General features: G+C 40.2%; 3 protein-coding genes across 3 annotated transcripts in view; 2 read left to right on the forward strand and 1 right to left on the reverse strand.

Moving 5' to 3' along the window:
• npr2 (natriuretic peptide receptor 2) overlaps window positions 1-16533 on the forward strand; it is a 50442-nt gene extending 33909 nt beyond the window's left edge. Inside the window, exons 15-22 of the mRNA XM_071918759.2 lie at window positions 2529-2697; window positions 6744-6890; window positions 8490-8613; window positions 10998-11066; window positions 11511-11685; window positions 13820-13918; window positions 15187-15278; window positions 15912-16533. Coding sequence (XP_071774860.1) covers window positions 2529-2697; window positions 6744-6890; window positions 8490-8613; window positions 10998-11066; window positions 11511-11685; window positions 13820-13918; window positions 15187-15278; window positions 15912-15974 — 938 coding nt within the window. The 3' untranslated portion in view covers window positions 15975-16533. The remainder of the gene's footprint in view (window positions 1-2528; window positions 2698-6743; window positions 6891-8489; window positions 8614-10997; window positions 11067-11510; window positions 11686-13819; window positions 13919-15186; window positions 15279-15911) is intronic.
• LOC139926893 (annexin A1-like) overlaps window positions 1-24127 on the forward strand; it is a 161874-nt gene that overhangs the window by 72864 nt on the left and 64883 nt on the right. The window lies entirely within an intron of this gene.
• spag8 (sperm associated antigen 8) lies at window positions 19623-23405 on the reverse strand. Its single transcript, XM_071918782.2, has 6 exons — window positions 23311-23405; window positions 22593-22752; window positions 22276-22321; window positions 20929-21043; window positions 20396-20458; window positions 19623-19730 (listed from the first exon to the last, which is right to left on the reverse strand). The coding sequence occupies exons 1-6, from the start codon at window positions 23377-23379 to the stop codon at window positions 19623-19625; spliced, it is 561 nt and encodes a 186-aa protein (XP_071774883.2). The 5' UTR covers window positions 23380-23405.

The raw sequence follows: 24127 nt of genomic DNA on the forward strand, positions 1-24127 counted from the left end.
GTATTCATAACATTTCGAAGTGGATCTACGTTGCGGCCCTGCACCCATCTATACATGTGAAGAACACGTGTCCCCCAGATGTCGAAGCTAGTTGGAGTCAGACGTCTGACAAAATCAACATATCTGACATCCGGGCTTCGACAAACCACAAGGGCATAAACATCTCATAGCTATGAAGAATTACAGCGTGCAAACAAAGCGTAGGGAAGCAAAATGATAAAGAATACAATGTTAAAGGTTAGCCATTCAATACGCATGTGTTCTTATATGACCACTTAATCCAAGACGTTCCTTCATAAAAATTTATCTTAAATGGCCAAGGTAAAGCTTTATTAGTTGAAGCAGCTGCAAGTAGATTTTTACATTTATATATTACTTTGAAGAAAAATTAAATAGTTCCCAATGTAAAAAGGGGCCTAGTGAGGTGTTTCAGACTTTTATGTGCTCCACTTTGATGGTCCTTGGGCTCAATTCCCTCTAATTGGTAAGTTATGCTTCAAAAGCAGCAACAAGAGAAAAAACACTAAGACAAAAAAATAGAATAGAAATAGAAAGAAGCTCATAATTGCTAAAGGAAATAATGCTAACTATTACCACAATTCTTGAGACAATGATATATAAGACATATATATATCTTATATCATCATGTATCATATATATAAGACATGCTTGGTACCTTGTTAGTTTTGTAATGAACTAAACCAATGGTTCTCAACGTGGGGTCCGGGGACCATCAGGGGTCCTTGAGAGGGTTCCAGGGGGTCCACAGCAAATTGATCAATTGTTAAGCCATTCATGTGTTTACAAGAAGTTAACACAATTAGAAAATGTGGAAGAATGATTATTTTGATCATAATTTAACTGTTATCTCTCCACATACAATACAGATAGTCATGGGATTCTGGACAAAATCATATCTAACAATAAAAATATTCTTAGATGTGAGTCAGAGACAAAATCTCATTAAATATGGCCCTAATGTATACAAAATTAGGGGTCCTTGATATGAAAAAGGTTCAGAATCACTGAACTAAACAATGAAAAATCCCGAACTTGAGTCTCCACTGACACTTTGGACTGTTTACTACTAAGACTTACTGACCATTGTGATTTTACCAATTCCTTCACCCTGATGATTTCCCCTTTACCGCTGCCACTCCAACTAAGAGACAGCAAGACAATCAAGCGAAGCAATTTAGCATCAGGAGTTCAGAATTACAGCCCTAAAAAGCGGATGGATAAAACCCTCCTGGGGTGCAGCTCTGCTTGCCACTTCTGCTGTGCGTGATGACTTTCATTAGCCCTTTATTCACAGTCACGCTACACACTGATTGTACAAGTGGCTGCCGCTTATCGACAGCCACTCTCGGCCCGAGTCGAGTGAAAGCCTGCACCTGTTTTGCTGTGTCCTAATTAGTGTGAGAATCAGGGCTGTGATTATGATTTTCTGGTTCAAGATAAAGTTAGCGTCCTCTAACTTCTTGCTTTTAGGGACATTTTAATAAAAGAAAAGAAGAAGAAGAAGAAGAATTTTGGAAATTACTCACAAACTTAAATTGATCAAAAAGGAACAATCAGCAACACCAAAAGGCTTGCTCTGCTGACTGCATTCATTAATTGTTCCAGTAGAAATAGCACAAGACTATGCAACAGTAATACCATTAAAAGAATACCAATAAACACACAAATAATACTGTAGGTTTGAAAGTTCAGTCAGCAGTTCAGCGATCACTGAGCGCTCCATCTAACTGCAGCCAGAAGAACGACTTGTTCTGCTTGTTAATTAAGCAAAATCCAGAAACCATCGTGGAATCTCAACAGAGAAATTAGCAGTGCTACGTTAGCATAATGAGAGCAATAACAAGTTATTAGTTAAAGACAAGTTCAATTAAATGATTTTTTCAGCTGTGTAAGATGTGTAAATGTAGGCTAGTGATGAAGCGTACGTTCACTGGCCCAGTTCAAGGGAAATTCGTCATCGACAACCGGACTTCACATGCAATACAAAGCGAAAACGCCGTGCTCAATTCCCAGAAAAGAATTCAGTCAGTGCCCGGTTCAAAACATCATGGGAAACCATTAAAGAAAACAACAGGAAATCCCGCACTCTGACTAATCTTTTTAACAATTTGCTTGGACAGTCAGTGGACATTTCGGCTATAAAGCTTTCATCAGCGGCACAACAGCCGAAAAGTCCGTTGACATACTGCCCAAATAACTTGTTAACGATTAGTCAGCGAGAATGCTGGTTGGACTGGAGACTATTTATAGGCATTCATGTCCAAGCAGAGTGGCAGACAGTATGGCTGCAGCTGTATTGGGAAGCTCAGTGAGTGAGCAACAGTGCATCGCAATGGTCCAGAGTATCATGAGGGAGTTGTGCTGAACAGAATGAGATGCATGAACCACTTCTGACACACACACACACACACACACACTTAAACTCCATTTCCCACTCCACACACAAGCTCACTCTCGACCGCACTCTCTCCGCTTCTCTCTCTCTCTCTCTCTCCTCTCCACCGCAGAGATTGTGCAGAAGGTGCGTAACGGGCAGCGGCCGTACTTTCGCCCCACGACAGACAACAGCTGCCACTGCGAGGAGCTGACCTTCCTGATGGACGGCTGCTGGGCGGAGGATCCCGCCGAGAGGCCCGACTTCGGACACGTCAAGATCTACATCACCAAACTCAACAAGTGAGCTCCGCCTAGACCCGTTTCACTTCACTTTACTTCATTATTCAGTCTGAAAATGTCATCATTCCGTAAACTATTTTTTAGTAGGCGCTGGACACTCAGTACAGCAGCTATGTTTTCTAATATCAATTAACTTAACAATTGAGCACCATTAATTCTTCATTAATTAACATTTTCTGCACTTTAGTGTTTACTCTGAACACAGCATCCCTGAGGCCATCAAACTGAGTTCAATAGAGACTGCTTCTTCCACAACTATTAGTATTTTCATCACCACACTCAACAAGTGAACACTGTGTAACCCCGTTGTTCCTAAGACTGCCGTGAAGTTGATGAGTTTAAGGGATTCAAAAAGGCTAACAGGAAGAGAAGCATGTTCTGGAAATCACTAAGACAATTTTAGATAAAAGGCTGTTTGTAATTCCTGACAGGCAGCTCTTGACAGGAAGTGTTCTTTGCTGTGTGTGTGCATGCGTGTGTGTGTGTGTGTGTGAGAGAGAGAGAGAGAGAGAGAGGGGAGGAGGGGGGTGTGAGTCCATGTTTCTGGTATTGTTTTCAATGAACCCGTGAATCATTCCTATGCATATTTTTGTTCTGAGTTTTATGTCTATGCAGGAAGGCAGGCTGCATGTTTTCCCCTGAGTAGGGCTGCTCTGTCAGAAAGAGTTACTGTATGTGGCAACCCTGCTGATGTGAAATGACAGTCACACACACACACACAAACACACACACAAACACACATAAACAATTTATAGCACTTGGCAAAAAAAAATAGAGCTGTTTGGCAGAATCTGATATAAGTGTGTTTGTACTGATATAATTCTGTTGGTCAGGTGCAGCAAAAACAGGACATACAGATAATACAGCAATCTTCCACACACACACACACACACACACACATGCTCATGCTCATACACAATGACCATTCCATGTCCATCCCACCTTTTGCCCAACATCTAACTTCTAGATGCGTTCAGAAGAGTTTCCCTTTAGACATCAGGCTGATGCTTGTTCCAGTTTCCAGAGGTTGTTCTGTTCTGCTGCAGTTGAGGTTTCTGTCCCAAGAGTTGTGACATGAAGATCAAAACACAGGTTGTGGTTCATTATGCTGAATGGCAACTTGGAGCGCAATACTCCGAACATGTTCACAGCTCAGCTGTAGATGCACACACATCATCCAGGTAGTTTCAAGATACAGCAAACAGCTGTCGATGCTCCCAGTCTCTCTTTTTGCCTGTTGGAACTACAGAGCAGGGCTGGGCGATAATTCAGTAATATCGTTTATCGTCTTTCAGTGGAATCATATTGTGATGATATGGCGATGTTGTGATATCGTGACAAACATTTCTGCTGTCTAAATTGATGATAACAAGCAAATTTTATTTAAAAACTCTGACAAAATGCTCTTCCGAGCGATTCAGAGAGTCTGGTGTTGCTCTAGTCAACAGCTTGTTCTCGCTCTGAGAAACAATCGAGCCAATCAGGGCCTTTGTGGGCGGGACTAAAGTTTGAACCGTTTGTGCAACGGTTTTTTCATTGGTGTTTTGGCAGAATAATATTTGTTGATATCATACCTCAACCAACATATGGTATTGTCTTTGCAAAGACGATAATTTAGTCAAAAACGACCAACATTCTTGGTCAAGTTAGTAAATATACCCAACATCAGTGTCACAAAAAAATAATGTGAAACGGGAAAACAGGAAAATCAACCCCCCCACATACAGAAAACAGCTAACAAGGAGATGATCTCAGGCTGAATAATGGAGTGGCCATTCAGTCTGAATATCAGGCTAAATCATGATATATATCGATATCGAGATTATCATGATTTTAATTTCAACCATATCGCCCAGCACTTCTACAGAGTTATTCATTCTTACCAACTTCCTCTTGAAAGCCAGATATCTAAAAGGACAGAATGACTATCGCTATTACAGGCTCAGAAAAATACAATATAGATGTGTTGATTTGATTCACAAGCAATCTAAAAACAGGTGGTTTGGACGGGAATCTACAAACAGAAAACAAGCGTTTGCTCCACTAATGTGTTTTCTCCTGCCAGCTTGACCTCTCCTCCTGTGTCTCTGTTAGCAGAAGCAAAGTCAATTCAGGATGAGCCCAGTGATGTATAGCTTTCCATTTGCAGAGGCTGGAAGTGGAGAGCGCTCTGTATGATTGATATCCTCAGATGCACTCAAGGATGCTCTGACACCCAGCACGCAAAGTTCCTCCTCTCGCGTACGAAGCCCTTCACCTCAGAAGGCGCCGTGTTAATGCACTCTTTGCCCGTTATTTTCATTAGGCAAATGTATGTTGTTGACATGACATGACGGATGGGCTGTTATTTTTGGTGCGTGTGTGTGTGTGTGCGTGTGTGAGCCGGGCTGAAGGGCGGCGGTAACAAGGGGGGTCTTCAGCAGCAAACGGTTCAGTTTAAACCCGCATGCGGAGCTGACACCTCGCTCCACCGTGAATAGCTGACCTCTTACCGCGCAGGTGAAGCCGCTCACAGTTTCCCATCGCACTTACACTGCAGAAAATACTCCTCCGAACAAGGCGTTTAATTTTGTATGCAGCCTTGAAATGTTTCTTTGTGTACAAATCTGTTACATGAGTTTGATTGCTGAATATCTGATTAAGTGCCAGGTCTCTGACTACAACAATTACTTGGGACTTTGTTAGGTTTGTTTACTTTAAAGTATTTGAAAAACAGCTTGATAAAAGACTAGATGGACAAATTTACATTAATATTATTATGTTTCCAAAACCTGTTTTTCAATCCTTTTTTACTTGCTTTTAAAGAATCCTGATATAAGGCACACCACTCCAATTATTTGAGGATAATGTTGAGCTGCTTTGAAAACCAACGAGTTATCTAATCCCTCTGGTAGGTTTTTTTTTTCACTTGCTGTAAGAGAAAGAAGGTTTTAAGACTGAATACGCGATTAAATCACTTGTTGAGATGAGTGTGGCCTCTTAAGGAGCCTCTGGCCTTTTCTCATCACCCAGAACTTTCTCAGTTTGTGCGATTACCGTTGGGTTGGATGAATGGTGGGAAAGCACGGACGTCTGTGGTATAGTGTGCAGTGAGCAGTGCGTGGCCCGTACGATTACGTTCAGTGCAGAGATACTCATCATTCTCTTTCATGTCTCCCTCTAATGTTTCGTTCTTTTAACTTAAACAACATGTGGGTGTATGTAGGATCTGTGACCCAGAAGAAATATGGCAAGATGCCGAGCATTGATGCTTTTAACCGCCACGGTGGTGGATGACTCACCTTCTTGCTCCATCGGTGTATGTGTGCGTGTGCATGCATGTGTGTGTGTGTGTGTGTTTGTGTGTGCGCATGTGCACACTCGCAGAGTATGAAAATGGAAATCTCCAGAGACACACACATTATACAATATATTATAAAATATATTTGAATTGCTGGGATTGAACCAGTAGGGACTATAATTAGAATTAGAATGATCATATTTTGACATCTGTCATAAACAATGCTGTCGTGAACAACAACAATGATTTCAAGCTGAAATCATGAGCTCGTCTCTCTTGGTGAGTTTGAACTGTCAGGCTCAGTTTGGAGCCATCTTTGCTTTTTGTCCAGATTTTTGACCCGTTAACAGCTGGTTTGCTGTTGGACTTTGGCCTCTTGGAGCGCTCCTACATTTTATTTGACTTTAAATATTTGACTCTGATAAGGTGTTTTTTTGATCGGCAACGTTTATGTTTGTTCTAATGTTGCTTTTTTGACCTCGGTCTCCCTTGGGGGGGGGGTCGTTCCGGCCCTCAACTGAGTCACACGGCCTTTATAATATGCAAGAAACACACACCTATGACAGATAACAGATAATATAAATGTCATCTCATACTGATACTGGAATTATATTGCTTGATGGAAGAATAACATTTGATAATTATTACTTAATTATTGTTAATTAAAAATGAAACATTTTTAAATCAGTTTAAAGCTTGGCTGCTTGTGGCTTATTGCTTAACTGTACTGTATGTGTGTATGTGTGTGTGTGTGTGTTTTCCACAGGGAGGGCAGCACTAGTATTCTGAACAACCTGCTGTCCAGGATGGAGCAGTATGCCAATAACCTGGAGAACCTGGTGGAGGAGCGAACACAAGCCTACCTGGAAGAGAAAAGGAAAGCCGAAAACCTCCTCTACCAAATTTTGCCTCAGTAAGACGAATTATAATCATGTTTTTCTTCCACTCGCACTTTTTTGCACTGCCGCCGAAAGCTTCAAACTCCGATTATCAAACCCGGCAATTAGGGGTGAATGTCCCCGGCATGGCTCAATAACACTTTGTCAATTATGTTAAGTTCCTGTGTTAATGGAAGACTCAAAAATCCCTCCTCATATCACGCTTCTTAACAGATACATGTTTCCCCGCTGTGCTATCTCAATGTAGATGAAAGGGAAGAGAGAGAGAGGGAGAACAGACAGGCAAACTTCTCATTAAGGAGCCAGGAGAACAGACAAGATAGCGGTTTTAAGCATCTTGATAACACAACAGTTTGCAAATAGCGAACCCTTGACTTCCTAAGCTTTCTCTTTCTCACCAATTTATCCCTCTTTTTTTCTGCTGAAACATCCTCCCTCCCTCCCTCCCTCCCTCCCTCGTTCACAGCCTTCCTGACAGACAGGAGACGGCCTGGGAGAACAGACAGATGTCGATGTGAATTAAGCTAGCTAGCTTCCGTCACAAAATGTTTGCCTTTGGTATTTTTAATTAACAGAAAATTAATGTGGGCATAATTTGTAATGATAAACTCTCACATCTCATTAATTGAACCTGCTAGGCATACTATAATTGTGTTTTTTGAAAGACAAAACTTCAAGCGTTTTAAGGTAGACTTAAGGATGTAACATCATAACCAGTGCAAACAGGCAAACATCTTTCAGGGTTAATTCAAAACTTCTGCAATAAAAAAATTAAACTTCTATAAGGAGCACATTCAGATTCGCAATATCGTATGAGGGCCTGCAGATGCTTGTTTGATCTTGTTTTTATTTTTTTTTATTTTTATCATTTGGAGCATATCTTCCTTTGTTTTATGGCTGAAAGATATTGACAAAAAATTTAATTGCAGTTATTTCACAGAATATTGCCATTGCGATTTAAACTGCGATTCATATCACAAGTTTTTTTTTAGAACTTAAAAATTGTTTAAAGAAAAGTGATTTTGTTAAAAAAAAAAATAGATGTTAGTGTGCAGAATTTACTGGGTTTGAGTATGATGAAAGGTTTTCACCAATATTATACTTGATTAATGGACCAAAGATTACCTGCAGCTCTAAAACACCTTGTTCAGAAATCCATTTTGGGCGCCTCTCTCTCTTAAGCAATTAATTGCAGCTTCTGCTATTTGGAAATTGCAGAAGTTCATAAGCCTATTCTGCCCTCCAAAAACAAACAGCAGTAACTACTTTTTGGGGTCTTAAAGGTCAAAGGTTATAACTAGAGTGTAGGTTTCATATAAAGAGAAATGATTCACATAATAGCTTTTAAATTATAAAGTCTACTTCTGCACCAACAATATTTTTGTTTGGGTACAAATGAAACATTGAAGTCATTTTTCTCGGTTTCACTAGTCAAGAAATTAATGCATTTTGGCTTTGTAGGGCAGTATTGCATTTTTTTTTTTTTGGATTAATTGTTCAACTCTACTTTGTTTCTTGACATGATTTTTTCTGAATGTACCTTTACGGATTCACATCAGAAGCGCTTCTCCCTGAACGTCTTCTTGACCAAACGTGTCTCTCTCTGCACGCAGCTCAGTAGCAGAGCAGCTAAAGCGAGGAGAGACGGTACAGGCAGAGGCTTTCGACAGCGTCACCATTTACTTCAGCGACATCGTGGGCTTCACGTCCATGTCTGCCGAGAGCACGCCGCTACAGGTACACATCCTGCAGTCCACTGGGTGATTCACACTCTGCAACTCACTCTGTTTGTCTTGTGTTTTTCTGTTGATGGGTGAAATGCACCTAAAAGGTTTTGAGATAAACTTGAAGTAACAGGTTCTCCATTTCATGAAAACCTCCCTCTCCATTATAGGCCGCTTTCCTCGACATATACCAGGATAATGTAATGAGGAGGAAAGCTCTTAAATCATTGGTCGTGTTGCTCATTCTTGCAACAAAAGGGAACACAGCCGCAGTGAATTCACTCACTCTATTCATGCAGAAAAGTATTCACCAGTTTCAAGTCTCTACCTACGGTGTGTCTCATAGTTCCCACAGCAAGTGTTCCCACACACAGGCTACAACTCAAAATAGTACAGTTGTTCGAGGGAGAGTGTGTTGACGCAGAGTTGAGTCACGTAATGCCGTGCCGTTATCTTTATTCTCACTTCAATCCCATTGGGAGGTTTTAGGGCAATGTGATATGATGAGGATGCCGTGTCACATGTGAAGTGACGGCGAGCGGTCTAACACCTTTAGATGGTGTTAGATGGTGAATCTCCTCGCAGATTCATTCCTACTCTGTTGGAAGTTGTAAGGAGGAACCAAGTGTGCTTCTTGACGAGTCCTGCGCCAGAAATTCACACACTGCAAAAAAATGTCCATTGTAATATCATTCAATCTAGCACAGAGTTTTAAAATCTTATCTTCCTCAAAACAAGCCTGATATTCAGACTGAATGACCATTTCGTTTCCACTCCATGATTCAGTCTGACATTGCCTCCATGTTAGTAGTTTTCTGTGTGGGGGGGGGGGGGGGTGTTGATTTTCCCCGAACCAATCACTAGTGGCTGAGGTGTCCCGCTGCTCTGATGTGATTTTCAGTGACACTGATGCTGGGCATATTTACCAACTTTACCAAAAATGTCGTTTTTGACAAGAATATCGTCTTTGCAAAGACAATATATTGGTTAAGCAATGATTTCAACAAATATTATTCTGCCGAAACACCAATGAAAAACCGTTGCACGAACGGCTCAAACTTTAGTCCCGCCCACAAAGGTGCTGATTGGCCCGATCGTTTTTCCGATCGAGAAATCGGCTTTGAATAGAGCAACACCAGAATCTGAATCGCTCGACCACATCTGAAGAGTGGGCGGATCGCAATTCAGGAGTCTGGAACCAGGCTACCTCAAAACTAGTGAAACAAGGCAAATGTAAACATGTTTTATTTATTTATTTATTTAAAAGGGACAATGTACAGTTTAAACATAAATGTCACCATTTGATGCACCGTACCAGATTATAGCTACAAGCTAATTCGCATCTGTAGTCCCTTGGCAGGTCAAAGCAAAGAAACAGCACAATAACAAACAGTACAGAGTAAAAACAACATACAAAGTTATACAAAAAAGAACACACAAAACACGAAATACAAAACTACACACAAAAGCACATCACAAATGTATGCTTGTCAAAAAAAAAAGCACAGAGCTGAGCAGCTTTTAACAGACTTTTTAAGTTGGTTTTGAAAGTGCTGATAGAGCTGCAGCTCCTCACATCGTCAGGCAGGGTGTTCCACTGATTTGTGGCTTTTACAGAGAAAGCTGATTGCCCAAATGCAGTGCGGCGAAATGGTATGGTACAATCTGCAGCAATATGCAGTCCATCTCACAGCCAATCAGTAACAAATATGTCGCCAAACAAACACACTCTTGTTCAATTACTTACATTTCATGCACTGCAAATTAAGAGATGACTGTTAAAGAAATGATCATACTGTAAATTCCTCAATTTAAATGTTCTCATTTCCTCAGCAGTGTTCATTCTACTTATGTATATCTATATTTCATGCACTGAATGATTAAATAGGGGGGAATTTTGATGATGATTTGTCTTTTTTAAATGAACATCAAAGACTTGATACCTTTTGAATAAATGGCAGACCTCTTACATAACCGTTACTCCACGCCATTTGATACATTTGGTGCATATGGTGTGTCAAATGTGTTTGCAGTATTCCATCTGTTGCTTTGACTTATGATCATGCAAATATTTTTGTCAGTAAGCCACGGTGGGCATTGGTCCAGCCAGAGACAAACACAGATATGTGAGTCTTGACTGTGAAAGACAGACAGAGAGTTTTTGCAGACACACACTGGCCATCCAATCCGTCTCAGTCCTGTAACAAACAACCAAGTGTAAAATGTCAGATTAGCAGACTCTGAGGAATTTGTTCTTGCATTTTCATTACAGTTGCTGTGGTCAAATTTGAAAGCCACAATGCTTTCAGTTCAAAATTTCAGTCCTTTATCTCTTTTTTGCAGTACTGTTGCTTCACTTGAGTAATTTTATCACAACACTTCTGTCTCTCTCTGTAGGTTGTGACGTTGCTCAATGATCTATACACCTGTTTTGATGCCATCATTGATAACTTCGATGTATACAAGGTAAGTCAAGTTGATCATTGTCTCCGCATCTTGTTCAGTAATTAGAAAGACTTGATGTATTTGTTTACAATCTTAAGAGTTGAAATAGAAAGGACTTTTCTCTTACTTTCACATTAAAATATGCAACTTTATACAATACTTTGAGTGCATGCATTTTTAGCAAAAAATGCCTCCAGTAGTAAACAAATGTTCAGCACTGGCAGTATTAGTGCCAGGATCTACCCTTCGATCCATACAGGAATACAATAGGAGTGCAAAGAATACACATACTCCAATTTTTGGTGCAAAGTAATAATATAATAAATACTTCTCACAGTAATTCTAATAATCGTAATTCTGCACAAGCTGCACTACCATCCTACAATTCAAAATTGTGTGTGGGATGATCTGGGATTATTCTTTCTCTGTTCTCTAACCTTTTGGCTTTTATCGTGTTTCCACCAGGTGGAGACCATTGGAGACGCGTACATGGTGGTGTCCGGACTCCCGGTGCGGAACGGGAAACTCCACGCCAGAGAGATCGCTGGCATGTCACTGGCCTTGTTAGAGCAGGTCAAAACATTCAAGATCCGGCACAGACCCAACGACCAGCTACGACTCAGGATAGGGATACACACAGGTACGTCTGTCCTCCCAGTTACACCGGGACCTGCAGGAGGCTGCATCGGGGCGACGTGCTGGTTAGAGAGACCATCATGTAGGTCCCAGATTTGATCCCCATAACCCCTAGCGTCCGCCCTGTTGTGGTACAAAGCACAGAGCACCGACCTCCTGGGTGCCGATGCGAGAGCCAATCCATTTGTCCGAGAAGATGACGTTGATTACGCAATGCTTCTACCGGCTTTCACCCAACTTTCTCATTACCGGGAACCTGTCCAAGCAAAAGTCTTTTGTGGACAAATAAATTATTGCGGTGTCGGGATTTCCCAAGTTGTATGACCCCTCCCTCCCCATCTATTGGGACACTGAGAGGAGAAATGCTGCCTGGAAGACGGAGGCAGATGTTGTCAGTGCCTTAGATGGGTCAACACAGGCTACTAATTTAGCAGTGAATTAAGCAATTGTTAGCGATATTTTTTCCGCAATAGATTTGGACTGATTGAACCTTATTTCTCCAACTCCACGTCCTAGTTATTAAAAGTTTACACAGCTATCTAAACCCTTTGGATATCAAAATATTTGGGTCGGACAAAGTTGGCTAACTCCCACTTGCTGCCACTAGTTGACATGCCCAGAAGCGACCAGTTTGAGGGGGCGGCCGTGGCTCCATGCGAACACGCTGCTTTCGGTGCGGCTTGGCCGTGACCCGTGTGATGAAATGGATGAGTGTCTCAGAAGGATGTGTGAAGAAGCAAATTCATAATTGCAGTGTGTGTAATGTGACAGCTGAGGTGCTCTAAAATCACGAATGAAGTGCTCTAAAAAACAAAATCTGAGCTAAAAAGTTTCAGCTGCTTTTGATCCAATTAAATGAATCAGCATTGTCAGGATTTCTTTACTCCTTGGCCTTCATATCTCTTATTCACAACAAAATCCTATAATCAATCATAGCAATGTCACATTTTTAATACTGAGTAAATGTTTATGGATCGCCATGACAAATAGCTTCATGATCATTTATTGTATGATAAATAATTGGCAAGTCAGGCAGCCTCTATGTGATAAACTATGTACTTATGTATCCAGTGCAAGGGATTATTTCCTAGTGATTATTATAAACTGTAGTGAACATGGTTGATGACACTCAGTTCATCCCAATCATCACCGAGAAAGGGGGAAAGACAACGGAAACAATTTTGCTCAAGAAGATTTACTGCTCCTTCAGTTACCCAGTAATCTAGAAAATGACTCACATAAAGGACTGGTCCATTAAAGAAGTACTCAGCTACTGATACTTTTAAACATGGGCATGTACCAAACTGCTTTTTGTACTGCCTGAAAATCCTCGCAAACAATTTTCACCTCAAGGTTTGGAGATGGTTCCTATTTGATCATGTAAGCAAAACTAGGATAAATTATTAGAGGTACAAGTCCTAAATAACTGTGTTTATCTGTAAGACCAGAAGTACAACTAGGAGTAAATACTTCAACTCGGGTCAAATATTTACTAAAGTAGGAATAAAAATAGACTAAACTACAATAAACTACTCAAAAAAGAAGCATTATTAAAAAAAAAAAAAAAAAGAAGTTATGTACAACCAACAAGAGCATTTGTAAGTTACGTTCCACTTCTGGGTACCAACGGTGGAACGTTTAGACTGGACACACAAATACAGGATGTTTTGCCTTGCTCTGTCTGAGACATTTACTCTAAAATAATTTATGAGAGGCTTCTCCCATAGTATTTAGACTGTATTGGCTCATGGCGGCAGTGTTTATATTCTTATTCAAACACTTGACATGCAGCAGAGATGGACCTTTGAGTAGCGTGCGTAGGTTGGCACTTAGCGTTGTCGGTGTAAGCAAAGCGTTGTGAGCGCGGTTTCACTCCAATCATGCCTTTGTTGCCCTATTTTAAAAACCACTTTTACTAAGATTTTCGTATGATAATGATGACACTCGTGTTCTTAGCATGTATTACTGTTTAATTATGTCCCCCCTCACTCCAATTATGCCTTTGTTTTCCTATTTTAAAACCACTTTTACTGAGGTTTTCCTGTGATAATGATGACACAAGTGTTCTTAGCATGTATTAATGTCTAATGATCCCCCCCACAAGTATATTTTAACTATATTTAGCTTCTGTTTTATAGGTCCTGTCTGTGCTGGGGTGGTTGGTTTGAAAATGCCCAGATACTGTTTATTTGGAGATACTGTCAACACGGCATCTCGGATGGAGTCGAATGGAGAGGGTGAGTGTCATTTTTTCAGACTTTGTATCTCTTTGGTGCCTGTCAGCTTTTATATCACATGTTGCCGCTTAAACCCGAATGTCACAATCTGGCATTCAACAGGGAAAAACCACGAATTCGAGCGGCGGCGGTAACAATGTGCTCATTATTCGCTGCTATTTGGTATTTGCAAGTACTTCGAGTTTTCTTAGTGCGCTTTTTTGAGCTGGTCATTGTTCTTCTCTGTTAATGTCAAGTATAATGTGAAAGATTTTGTTATTCACTCCCATTATCTTTCTTGACTGAAATCCTACACTTGACGTTCATCCAATTATTTTGAAGTTGCTTGAGCTCCCTGCCCATATTTCACACCAAGGACCAAACGATAGACAAGTTACATAATTAGTACATAACAACTATAATGTGAGGCATTTTTCACTCGGTGACAAAAGGACAATAGGACTCATCTGAACAGTTCATTATATCTTGAATGCTGTCTCGTTGCTCATATGCTGTCTTGTTGCACAATGGTAAGATGATCAAACAGCTTATTTTCCAAAAAAGTCTGCATATTCCTTTAATGACTACACTGAAAAAACAACATCTTAAGTGATTTAATCTCGTATTTGAGTGCAAATCTTTGTTATTTTTGTTAAAACAACTGTAAACAAGCATCTGCCGCTATAGGGTTGGATCATTTCTGTCTCAAGAACTTAGTTGAAATAAGTGACGATACGCTGAGACTTCCTTAAGTAAAAATATGGTTTCAAAGCTGAATATGAGATGCATTGACCTGCTGAGACCAATGATTTTTGCACTGACATTGTAGTTCTTAACTGGCAGTGACAGGAACTAGTGTTATGATATGGCGGTTGGATATTTTGCGAGCGGATCATCACATGTATTGATTAACTACTGAGTCGCTTCCTGCATTGTGCCTCCACTGGTAAATAATTGATAGCACTTACAGCTCGGGGCCCTCACCCTGCGATAAACCGTGCAGCATGAAGCATCAAAGACCGGGTTCACGTCTCTCACATCTCTGCATTGTGCGCATTGATTGGACACAACAATAAAGATTTTCACCGCTATTAACATCTCAGCGCTGACGTCTGTCGGCCTTGAACGCATCGCCAGCGTCTCACTTCTGATTTTTCCTCATGTATTGTAGCTTCTAGAGGCCTGCGATGAAAGGAAGGGCAGTGTAGCTTCAAGTATTTTGAGGAGCGGCACTTGTTATTCACTGCGTTACACACTCACAGTCTTGCCTGTTGTCCTCTGCCTTGCAGCCTTGAAGATCCATCTATCCTCAGCCACCAAAGAAGTGCTAGATGAGTTTGGCTACTTTGATCTACAGTTACGAGGAGATGTAGAAATGAAGGTAAGGAGATTGTTTTCTTAATCTGGGTTTACTAGAAACTCTCAAGCTCAACTTGAAAATCTTAGATCAATGGTTTTCAGTCCCGGAGCCCTGCTGGTTTTCATTCTAGCTATAGCTAATCAGGACCTGATTTAGACCTGGGACTCCAAGTGGATGAAATTAACTGCAATTAACTAGCTGGTAGGAAAACCCAGCAGTATTCTGGGGAGCAGGATTGATAACTACTGATCTAGATGGACAGAGTTGCAGTGCCAGAGAAACAATGCTGATGAAGGCTGTGCAGCTGAAATGTGTTCATGGCGGCTGCTGAGTAAAGACACAGCTCGTTTGTTTTTGCAAGAGCGTTTGCTATTTCTAGGTTTTTATGTGTGAACTTTGAGTAACTGTGACATTACATCATGCTAAATCCAGTTTCTCTGTCTAGTTTTTCTAGTTTGGAGTGAAATACAGATTTGAAATGATGACTATGACATGGTTGTTTTAGTTCTGATTATGCACAGTGCTTCATTTAAGGAGAAAGGTGGTGTAAGGTGAGCTGAAGGGCAGCCTTTTAGAGGATATCGCCCCCAACTCCCCCCACCCCCTCCCACTTCATCTCCATTGATGAACCTATTGATTTCTGTGTTTTTCCAGGGCAAAGGCAAAATGAGAACCTATTGGCTTCTTGGGGAGAAGACTGATGTGTATGTTATCTGAGAGGCCTGCTGATAATGTGGCAGCGGCAGCAGCAGCGGCAGCAGCAGCGGCAGCAGCAGCGGCAGCAGCGGCAGCAGCGGCAGCAGCAGCGCGGCGGAGACAACAACAGAGGCTCCGGTGGCCAAGCCACTACTTTATTTGTTCTAGAATAAGTCCATATTGGTGATTCCCTGCAGAGGAAAGTGAACAACACTATACTTTAAGACAGAAATAGAGGGAATTCCAGGTATATTTATTACCTGCATACTGTAACTGCAAAAAATTGTAAAAGTTGTTTTTTGTATGAAGAACCTTTCTGTCCTGAGAGTGAGTACTTTTCACTGATAAATTCTTATTTTTTGTGCTTTCTATATTAAGATTTGTATAATGTGTTTGGGAGTCAATGATGTATTAATATTTCCTTGAAGCATTCATTGAAGACGGGAGGCACAGTGTCATGATCGATGTCAATGCAGAGGTCAACGTTCAACAGCGGTGTTATACAGTACAAGATAATATGTATATATGTATATCCAAGATACTGTAAGATATTTTGTTCAATAAACTGAGTAAAACACTCGCTTTTTTTTTCTTCCATTTATCGACCAAGCACTATTTTGCTGTGGGTGTGTGGTTAGTTATTGACATTTCCCTCCACAGAGCTATAGTGTGTAATGTGAGAGAGGCAGTGACCAAGTGAGAGAGGCTTTATACGGCCGTTCTTTAGGAGTTATGCTTTACTTGATGCTTTGCCGTGCACAAGGCTGACATTTACTGTGCTCATGTGAACTCTCAGAACGTATCTGGGCCATATCCCGCTGATAACACTTACCCAAAATGTTTTCATCTAAATTTAACCCAGAAAGAATTTATAATCGCCCTTGTGCTGCCCCCCGAAATATTTGACGTCCCGGTAGAATCACATATTAAAATGTCTGGAAGTGAATACAGAGCTAATGCAAGTGTACCAGTCAATTCAGCAGAGGGGCAGCCTACCTAGTGTAACCTTTTGGGAGTGTAGCTTGAAGATTTTACTATTTTTATCATCTATTTTTATCATCTATTAACGCTATGCTTTTCTCCTTGCAAGTCATTACAATTAGTTGAGGCGTATCCAACTGGAGCTGCCATTGAGCATAACACTCAATACAGTACTGCCAGGCTTAAGTGTTTTCTTTTTTAATCTAATCAGCGGTGTGCTGTTGAAAACTGAACATCAAGCATCTGTAATTAACTATGCAGGTGTGGATAGACAGGGGAAGCACAGATAAAGAGAGATAAAGCGATAGAGAGAGAGAAAGAGAGAGAGAGTAAGAGAACGGTAGCAGGCAGCTGTGTGTTGCTGCAATGACATCACATCTCATTAGACACCCATTATCAGTTGTGAAACGGGGGCATGGGCTCTGTCTGTGCGTGTGTGTGTGTGTGTGTGTGTGTGTGTGTGTGTGTGTGTCTTCATCTCTGCAGGAGAACATCTTTCCCTCCTGCATGACTGTAATTACCGCCCACTCGCTCACGCTGACACACCACCGGTGGCTGTGTGAGCCACACTGTGGAGAGTGAATGTTGGCGAGTCCACAGACCGATGCTGAGCGCTTCAAACCACACAATGACCTATTAACTTATCACAGCTGACCGGGCCCTCCATCACACTGTCTTCCTAGGGGTGGGGGGTGAGGGGGTGGAGGGGGGGGGATGTATTGTGCAGAGAAATTCCCTGAAATTTGTTTCTTCACTTCCACAGAATGGACTGCTGTGAGTGCAGAGTCACACAAAGGATAACAAATAAATGCCTCAACGCATACCACAAAAAAAACAAAACATCAAAAAGTCAAGGGGAATGAATAATTTTCAAAACCACTTGACGCACAAGTCTGTAAAAATATTAAATTGTGGTATGGTTTCTTGTTTTTTTTATTCTGAAACATGCTTTGAGGCACTGCTAACTTGCACATCAGTGAAGAAAATGAATAGTTGGGTCATCTGAGGGTTTTGATCGGGGGAACGCACTCCACACATGACACAGATTTCCTTTGACGGTGGAATTTTGTTTTATTGATTGATTTTTATTCAAATTATGGCTAAAATGAGAATAAATCATAAGAAACATATGACAGAGAGACACAACTGTAAGCAAACGTGGGAAATAAAAATGAAAATTGCTTTATCACACTTCATTTCAAATATTAAGAATGAATCTGATCCAAGGTCCTGTGTTTCAGAGGCAAATTGTTTTTTCCTGTATCATCCCATGAGATAATGAAATGTTTGGTGAGAAAAACTGCATAAATATGACCAAAAATGACTTGTCGCCATAGCTACCTCCTGCTAATCCCTGCTGAAACCTCAGAAAGGATCAGCAGCAGCAGAATTGTCCTGTGATTGACAGAACACATATCTGAATCTGTGCCATGCACTGTGTGATGTGGCTAACCCACATCCCCAACAATACATTTCACTTCTTTATGGTGGGGGCTTGTGAACACAGTCCTTTGTAAAGGTGGAGAAACACTTTCCCTCCTATTCTCCGAGTCCTGATTTGTCATTTGTCCAAGGACAATAGCAAGATATTTACCCAGTGTAGGAGGAAAATGTGGCTTTTTGTTGTTCAACACCGTTCAATTGCAATAATTAGAGGTTGCACAAGGCAACAGTGAAATGATAGAAAAAGATGCAGGGAGCCTGCAAACAAAACCAGCTCTCTGTCCAAGCAAAAGCAGCATGAAAAAACAGGACAAACACACTGTAATACACAGAAAATACTAAATTTGCAGTCACTTTTAAAGAAAAATACATGGTGGAACATTTACAAAGTTAAAAAGAAATTTCCAAAGTTTACATTTGCAATACTCATAGATGCAGCAGTGGAATGTTCATAACGATATGTTTTCTTTGCTAGTAAGACCAAATTGTTTGCACATAAAAAAAAAAAATCCTACATAATTGCTACTGAAGTTAGATTAGACATACCTGGCAGATTACATCTGACATATGTAACACTTTGAACATGGTGTGATGTTGATACACGACTGTGCCTGTTATAGTTACAAGTGACATTTCTTAACAAAGTATGGTGGAAACCACATTCAAAACAATAACTATCTAAGTTTCGCAGGTTTAATGATCGCTCAGTTAGCAGGTTAAAAGTAACTAACGTAGGTCTGTTGCTAATGTTACTGTAAGCAGTCACTGTCTTTTGTCGGTTAGGTATTTGTGACTTTGTATTTGTGAGTTTATGTGACTATCCATTGCAATAGGTATGGAGTAATAATGTAACTAAACATTTAGTACATTGTTTTGAAAAACATGTTTGATATATTTACTGTATATAGTGTTGATATTTTTCTGTCTCTGTACACATGGTCGCTCTATGATCGCTCTGGCTAAAATTCTGTCATTCCGTTATTTGTAGTGGCTTCACCGGTCTCAGTAGAACAGCACATGCTTGTTTATTTGTTTGTTTGTGAGCTGCTGTCAGTCCAGTGACATCAAAGTAATGGCAACACTGTTGTGAAGTGATCGCTGGGAAATGCGGTGCAAAACACCAAAGGAATAACCGCTTATCACCAATATGTCGCCAAAATCGAGAAAAACAAGAATCTTGCGGATTTTCACTTTAATATAATGCATCCATAAAGCTGTAATAAACCGACAGACTGACATACTAGCTCAGTTCTCAGGTGGGAGCACAAGTTGATCCAGCTGCTCAGTAACAGGTGTGCTGAACATGGATGTCTTTTTGAAAGGAGTGTCCGAGGTCCGTACAGCACTCACACCCTGTGACACAAAACACACAACATGGCAGGGAGAGAAGAATAACATTCAAGTTGCTTTTTATACTTTTGCTCAGCTTGGTTTTCTTCTGCTGCTCAGAAAAAAAAGTGAACAGTGAAAAACACTAACAGTGATCAGTCAGTTCATGGCATGAAGAATGAAAAAGCAGAATTGTACAAGATAATGAATGAAGACATTTTGCACCAGGCAGACACTAAGAATGACTGAATAGAAGCTTTGAACAAACACAAAGTCTATAATCTTCTGAGTGTCCCTGACCTTGCTGGATAAATGCAATGCTTTTGAGAGCTGCTGCTTTTGTTGCATTCTCCTCTGACATTTTATTGAAGTCTGACTATGTGAGATTTGGTGCTATTAGTGATTATGTTTATTATTTAAAAGGAAGAGGGAAGGAACAGCAAAGTTGCACAAATTTTCACCATTGGAGAGGAAAATTAATCTATTATACATAATTTATTCCCTTTGGTCCATAAACGAAACAATTTCAAATAGAATTGAAATAATTGAATGCAGTTACAGTGTTAATCCACTCCAAATCCCTCTCCCCAAATACATATATAATGAAACAATGAAAATATAACACTCAGTTCTATCCATTATCCATTAGTAGTGATTTTAATAAAGAAATATGGAACAATCTGACTGACCTGTACCCGCTGGTGATTCTCACTCCAAAATGTAACAGCCTGATCAGTTTTGTAATCATAAACCTGACCAATGAGAGAAGGAGAATACACTGTGAACGGTGTTACACTGAAAATACATTGCACTGTGTTCTGTTTACATCAAAACAATTTATCTGACGCTGGTTTTCTTCATTCTGCTCATACTGTTGAAGCAATGTTTTATTTTCGCACATTTTCACTGTTAGCACACATATTTTCTATTTACAGTCAGTCACCTACATCTACTTCTTCAAGAAAATTCTTGAAACAAGTTGGTTTGGATTGGAAACAAGTGAAATTATCTCACCCCATTGGCAGATTTTTTCACTTAAGAAAAATAAGATTTTAAGACTCAATACTAGATTAAATGATTTGTTAAGATGGATATATTTTGCAGGTGTTGGCTATGGTTCCCCAGTGGGTCTGATGTCAACAGTTGACTGTTCATGAACACATAATGGAAGTATGTTAAGTAAAATGTGACACTTTTATAAATAGGCTATACATTTACATACGTTTGTTGGTTCAGGGTCAAGAGGCACAAATCCCTCGACAATGAAATCCTTCTGGGTGGTGGAGCGGAAGTCTGTCTTGGGAGGCGCTGGGCTGAATTCTGCATGTACCTTCTCACTGTGAAATAATGGGTGTAGGCAATATCAGCATCTACCAATATTCAGTCTGAGAACCCATTGAGTTTTTCCACTACACATACTTTACAGTATATATTGGGCCTACTATAGGTATGGTACTCTATCAGCAGTGCTGAGCAGACTGTCCTGTCTGGCTATGAGTAGTCAGCACTGTTTGAAGGCGGTCCAGTTTGAATTTTGTTTGGGCAACTTACCAGCACGCTTCTAGCATGACCACACTGAAACAAACTACGCACAAAACATGAAAACCATGTTTGAAAACACTGAAAACCATACCACACTGTGACAGTATAGGGATGACATGGAATACTTATGCAGTGGTAAAAACAACCTGTGGTATAGCTGTTTTGCAACATTTTCCTATAATTAAGAAATCAATATCAGGAAGTCTATGTGCTGCATACACTTAAGCTCATTTCAACATATAAAATGATTAGGCAGATAAACATGTAATACTATAGAATGTATATCAGTTAACAAAGACTAGTTGTGTAGGAATTTAAACATCCTTCCACATGTCCTTTCATATCATTCTGTAAATCTACGGTAATCAAATACATTTAAGTAACATTTCCAAGCCGTGTCGAAAGAGATTGGTGTGATATTTAAGCAGACGTAGGCAATTTTCAAGGCATGTGACTGCCATGAAAAACAAAACTCTTACACTCTCCAAACCGCTAGTCTGGCCCGCACATTTAAAGGTGGTAATGCTATTTGTTCAAAAGGCTGTTCTTTTTAACATAACAACAGATAGAAAAACCTAGAAAAACCCTCTGAGCTCTTCCTCGGTCAGGAAACTGGAACGAATCAAGCGGCTTTGGTGTGTAGCCTACTTATAAAGTCCAGGAAATGTTGTGTATGGCACAAGACTGAGTGATGAGACACCGTCTACTGCAGGACAAACAATTTTCACTGAAGACTTGACACTTTGTATTCTTTATGTGCAGTTAACTTGCGGGGGATTTTAATAACCACATCTGTAGGGATACACTCTATTAACCACATTACGATGAGTAACCTAAATGTAAAATCGCATCATAAAATCTGATTAAAAAGGTGTAAAACCACCCCAGACTTGTAAATATTACATCACTCGCCTCCCACAGGTTCCCTTCAAGACATGGTCAAAGAAGTATTATCCGTTTGCATAAACAAACCACTTCCAACATTGACTTATTTAGGATCAAAAGACTGATTTCACAGCTGATTTACCTTATCTTCTGGGAGATGTGTTTTTCCAAAAGCTCGCCTCTGATGCCTGAGCCATGGAAATGTCAAAATACAAGAGAGAAAAAAGTGAAAAAAGCATTTATTAAAAGGTAAAATAAGAACAGAAAGCCAATAAAAAAGGTCACAGTAGCTTTCAGTGTGTAATGTGAATGCTGTAATGTGGCGTTCTTTGAAACACCACCTGAAAAAAAACATCTTTTCAGCTCTGCTCAAGGGCAGAGCTGCTGTACATGCATGGGTTATAATGGTGTGAGATAAAACACTCCTTACTGTGGATGGTGAGAGACAATGACACATACCCCGCTCCCTCACCCCTGGACCCCTGGGGGGGATGTAGGATGCTTTCTCTGTGCTGACACCTTCTATTTTTGATGCCAGGTCCATCGTGAGAATACCTTGGTGTCCGTGTTTCTGGATTTGTACTCTGGACCCGTCAGTGTCAAGAACTGCAGCAGCCCTCTGAATAAATACACATACACACAACATATCAATCCATAATGTATTGTGGTGTGTGTGTGTGTGTGTGAGAGAGTGAGTGTTGGACATATATAACCTATCATACACAACATATCAATCTATAATGTATTGTGGTGTGTGACTGTGTGTGTGTGTGTGTGTGTGTGTGTGTGTGTGTTGGACATAACCTATCCATAATGTATTGTGGTGTGTGTGTGTGTGTGTGTGTGTGTGTGTGTGTGTGTGTGTGTGTGTCACAGGATTATAATGATGCTCAGTAGCAACAATAAAATAGGAAACACTGTTAGTAAGCCTAAGACTTCTAGTATGGGGTTACACACACACACACACACACACACACACACACACACACACATAAACACAAGCACACATGCCAGTATTAATAACTATTAGCTAACAATACATTGGGTACAACCAAGGATGTTTTATATTAACAACCAGAGATACATTAATAGTATAGTTCTATTAGCTGACTACAGTTTAATAAGTGTTCACTATGGTTAGCGTTAGCTGCTAGCTAGCTAACTTAGCACCACTCACCTCTTCGACCCAGTTGTCCAACAGACATTTTCCAACTCTCTTTTCCACAGAGGCAGTTTCAGCAGTCATGGCGATTTAATGAGCATCAAGATAATTTAGAAGTAACTAAACTGGCTTAACGAGTCGGCGAACTGCAAATGATATGTCATCTAAAAAACATTAAAAGGCTCGTCTGCTCGCACCTTGCCAACTTGCCCAGAGCAACCAGGATTCTGTTGACGGAAGTGTCGCCATGGCAACAACACTGACTGCCGATTTTTGGTCAAGACAAGTGAGCCTGGCTTCTAGCAACAGTACAAAATAGGCTTATACGTTTTATAAATATGTAAAAATATAAGCCATATAAATGTATATACTATAGGCTATATAATAGGATGTCTCACCAGAAAAGGTAAGTTCCAGTCCAATTTGACAGTTTAAAGGTGCATCAGATTCCAATTCTGCCCTACAATAGCAGGCTTTTTTTAAAATGTTTTTCAAAGGTGAAATGTCATGAGTCAGGTTTAGATTTCACTTTACCAAAAAATAGACCCATATAGACCCATATGTGCCACTAAACAATATATATTATCTAGCAGTCTAATAGACTAGATAGTCTATTATCCTATCTAATATCTGATAATAGACTAGATAGTCTATTATCTCGGCTATTATTAGATAATATACAAGATAGTCTATAGTTAGATATTAGTTAGTCTACATAGTCCACTCTACTTTTGTCAGAACAGGAGATAATGGAGATGACGATAGGCCTAATGAAGTAATTTTTATCTGTTTCATTCTGTCTTGGTCTTATGCAGTTACTGCCCTTTAGTTT

Source organism: Centroberyx gerrardi, chromosome 2 (assembly GCF_048128805.1).
Source record: "Centroberyx gerrardi isolate f3 chromosome 2, fCenGer3.hap1.cur.20231027, whole genome shotgun sequence".
Lineage (NCBI taxonomy): Eukaryota > Metazoa > Chordata > Actinopteri > Beryciformes > Berycidae > Centroberyx > Centroberyx gerrardi.

Bases quoted from the DNA above. Each gene is read 5' to 3' on its own strand.
- spag8 (XM_071918782.2), bottom strand. From the start codon at position 23,379: ATGACTGCTGAAACTGCCTCTGTGGAAAAGAGAGTTGGAAAATGTCTG. The intron at 22,753-23,310 runs GTGAGTGGTGCT...GTATTTATTCAG, and splicing joins TGGACAACTGGGTCGAAGAG to AGGGCTGCTGCAGTTCTTGA. The intron at 21,044-22,275 runs GTAAATCAGCTG...ATTATTTCACAG, and splicing joins CACATCTCCCAGAAGATAAG to TGAGAAGGTACATGCAGAAT.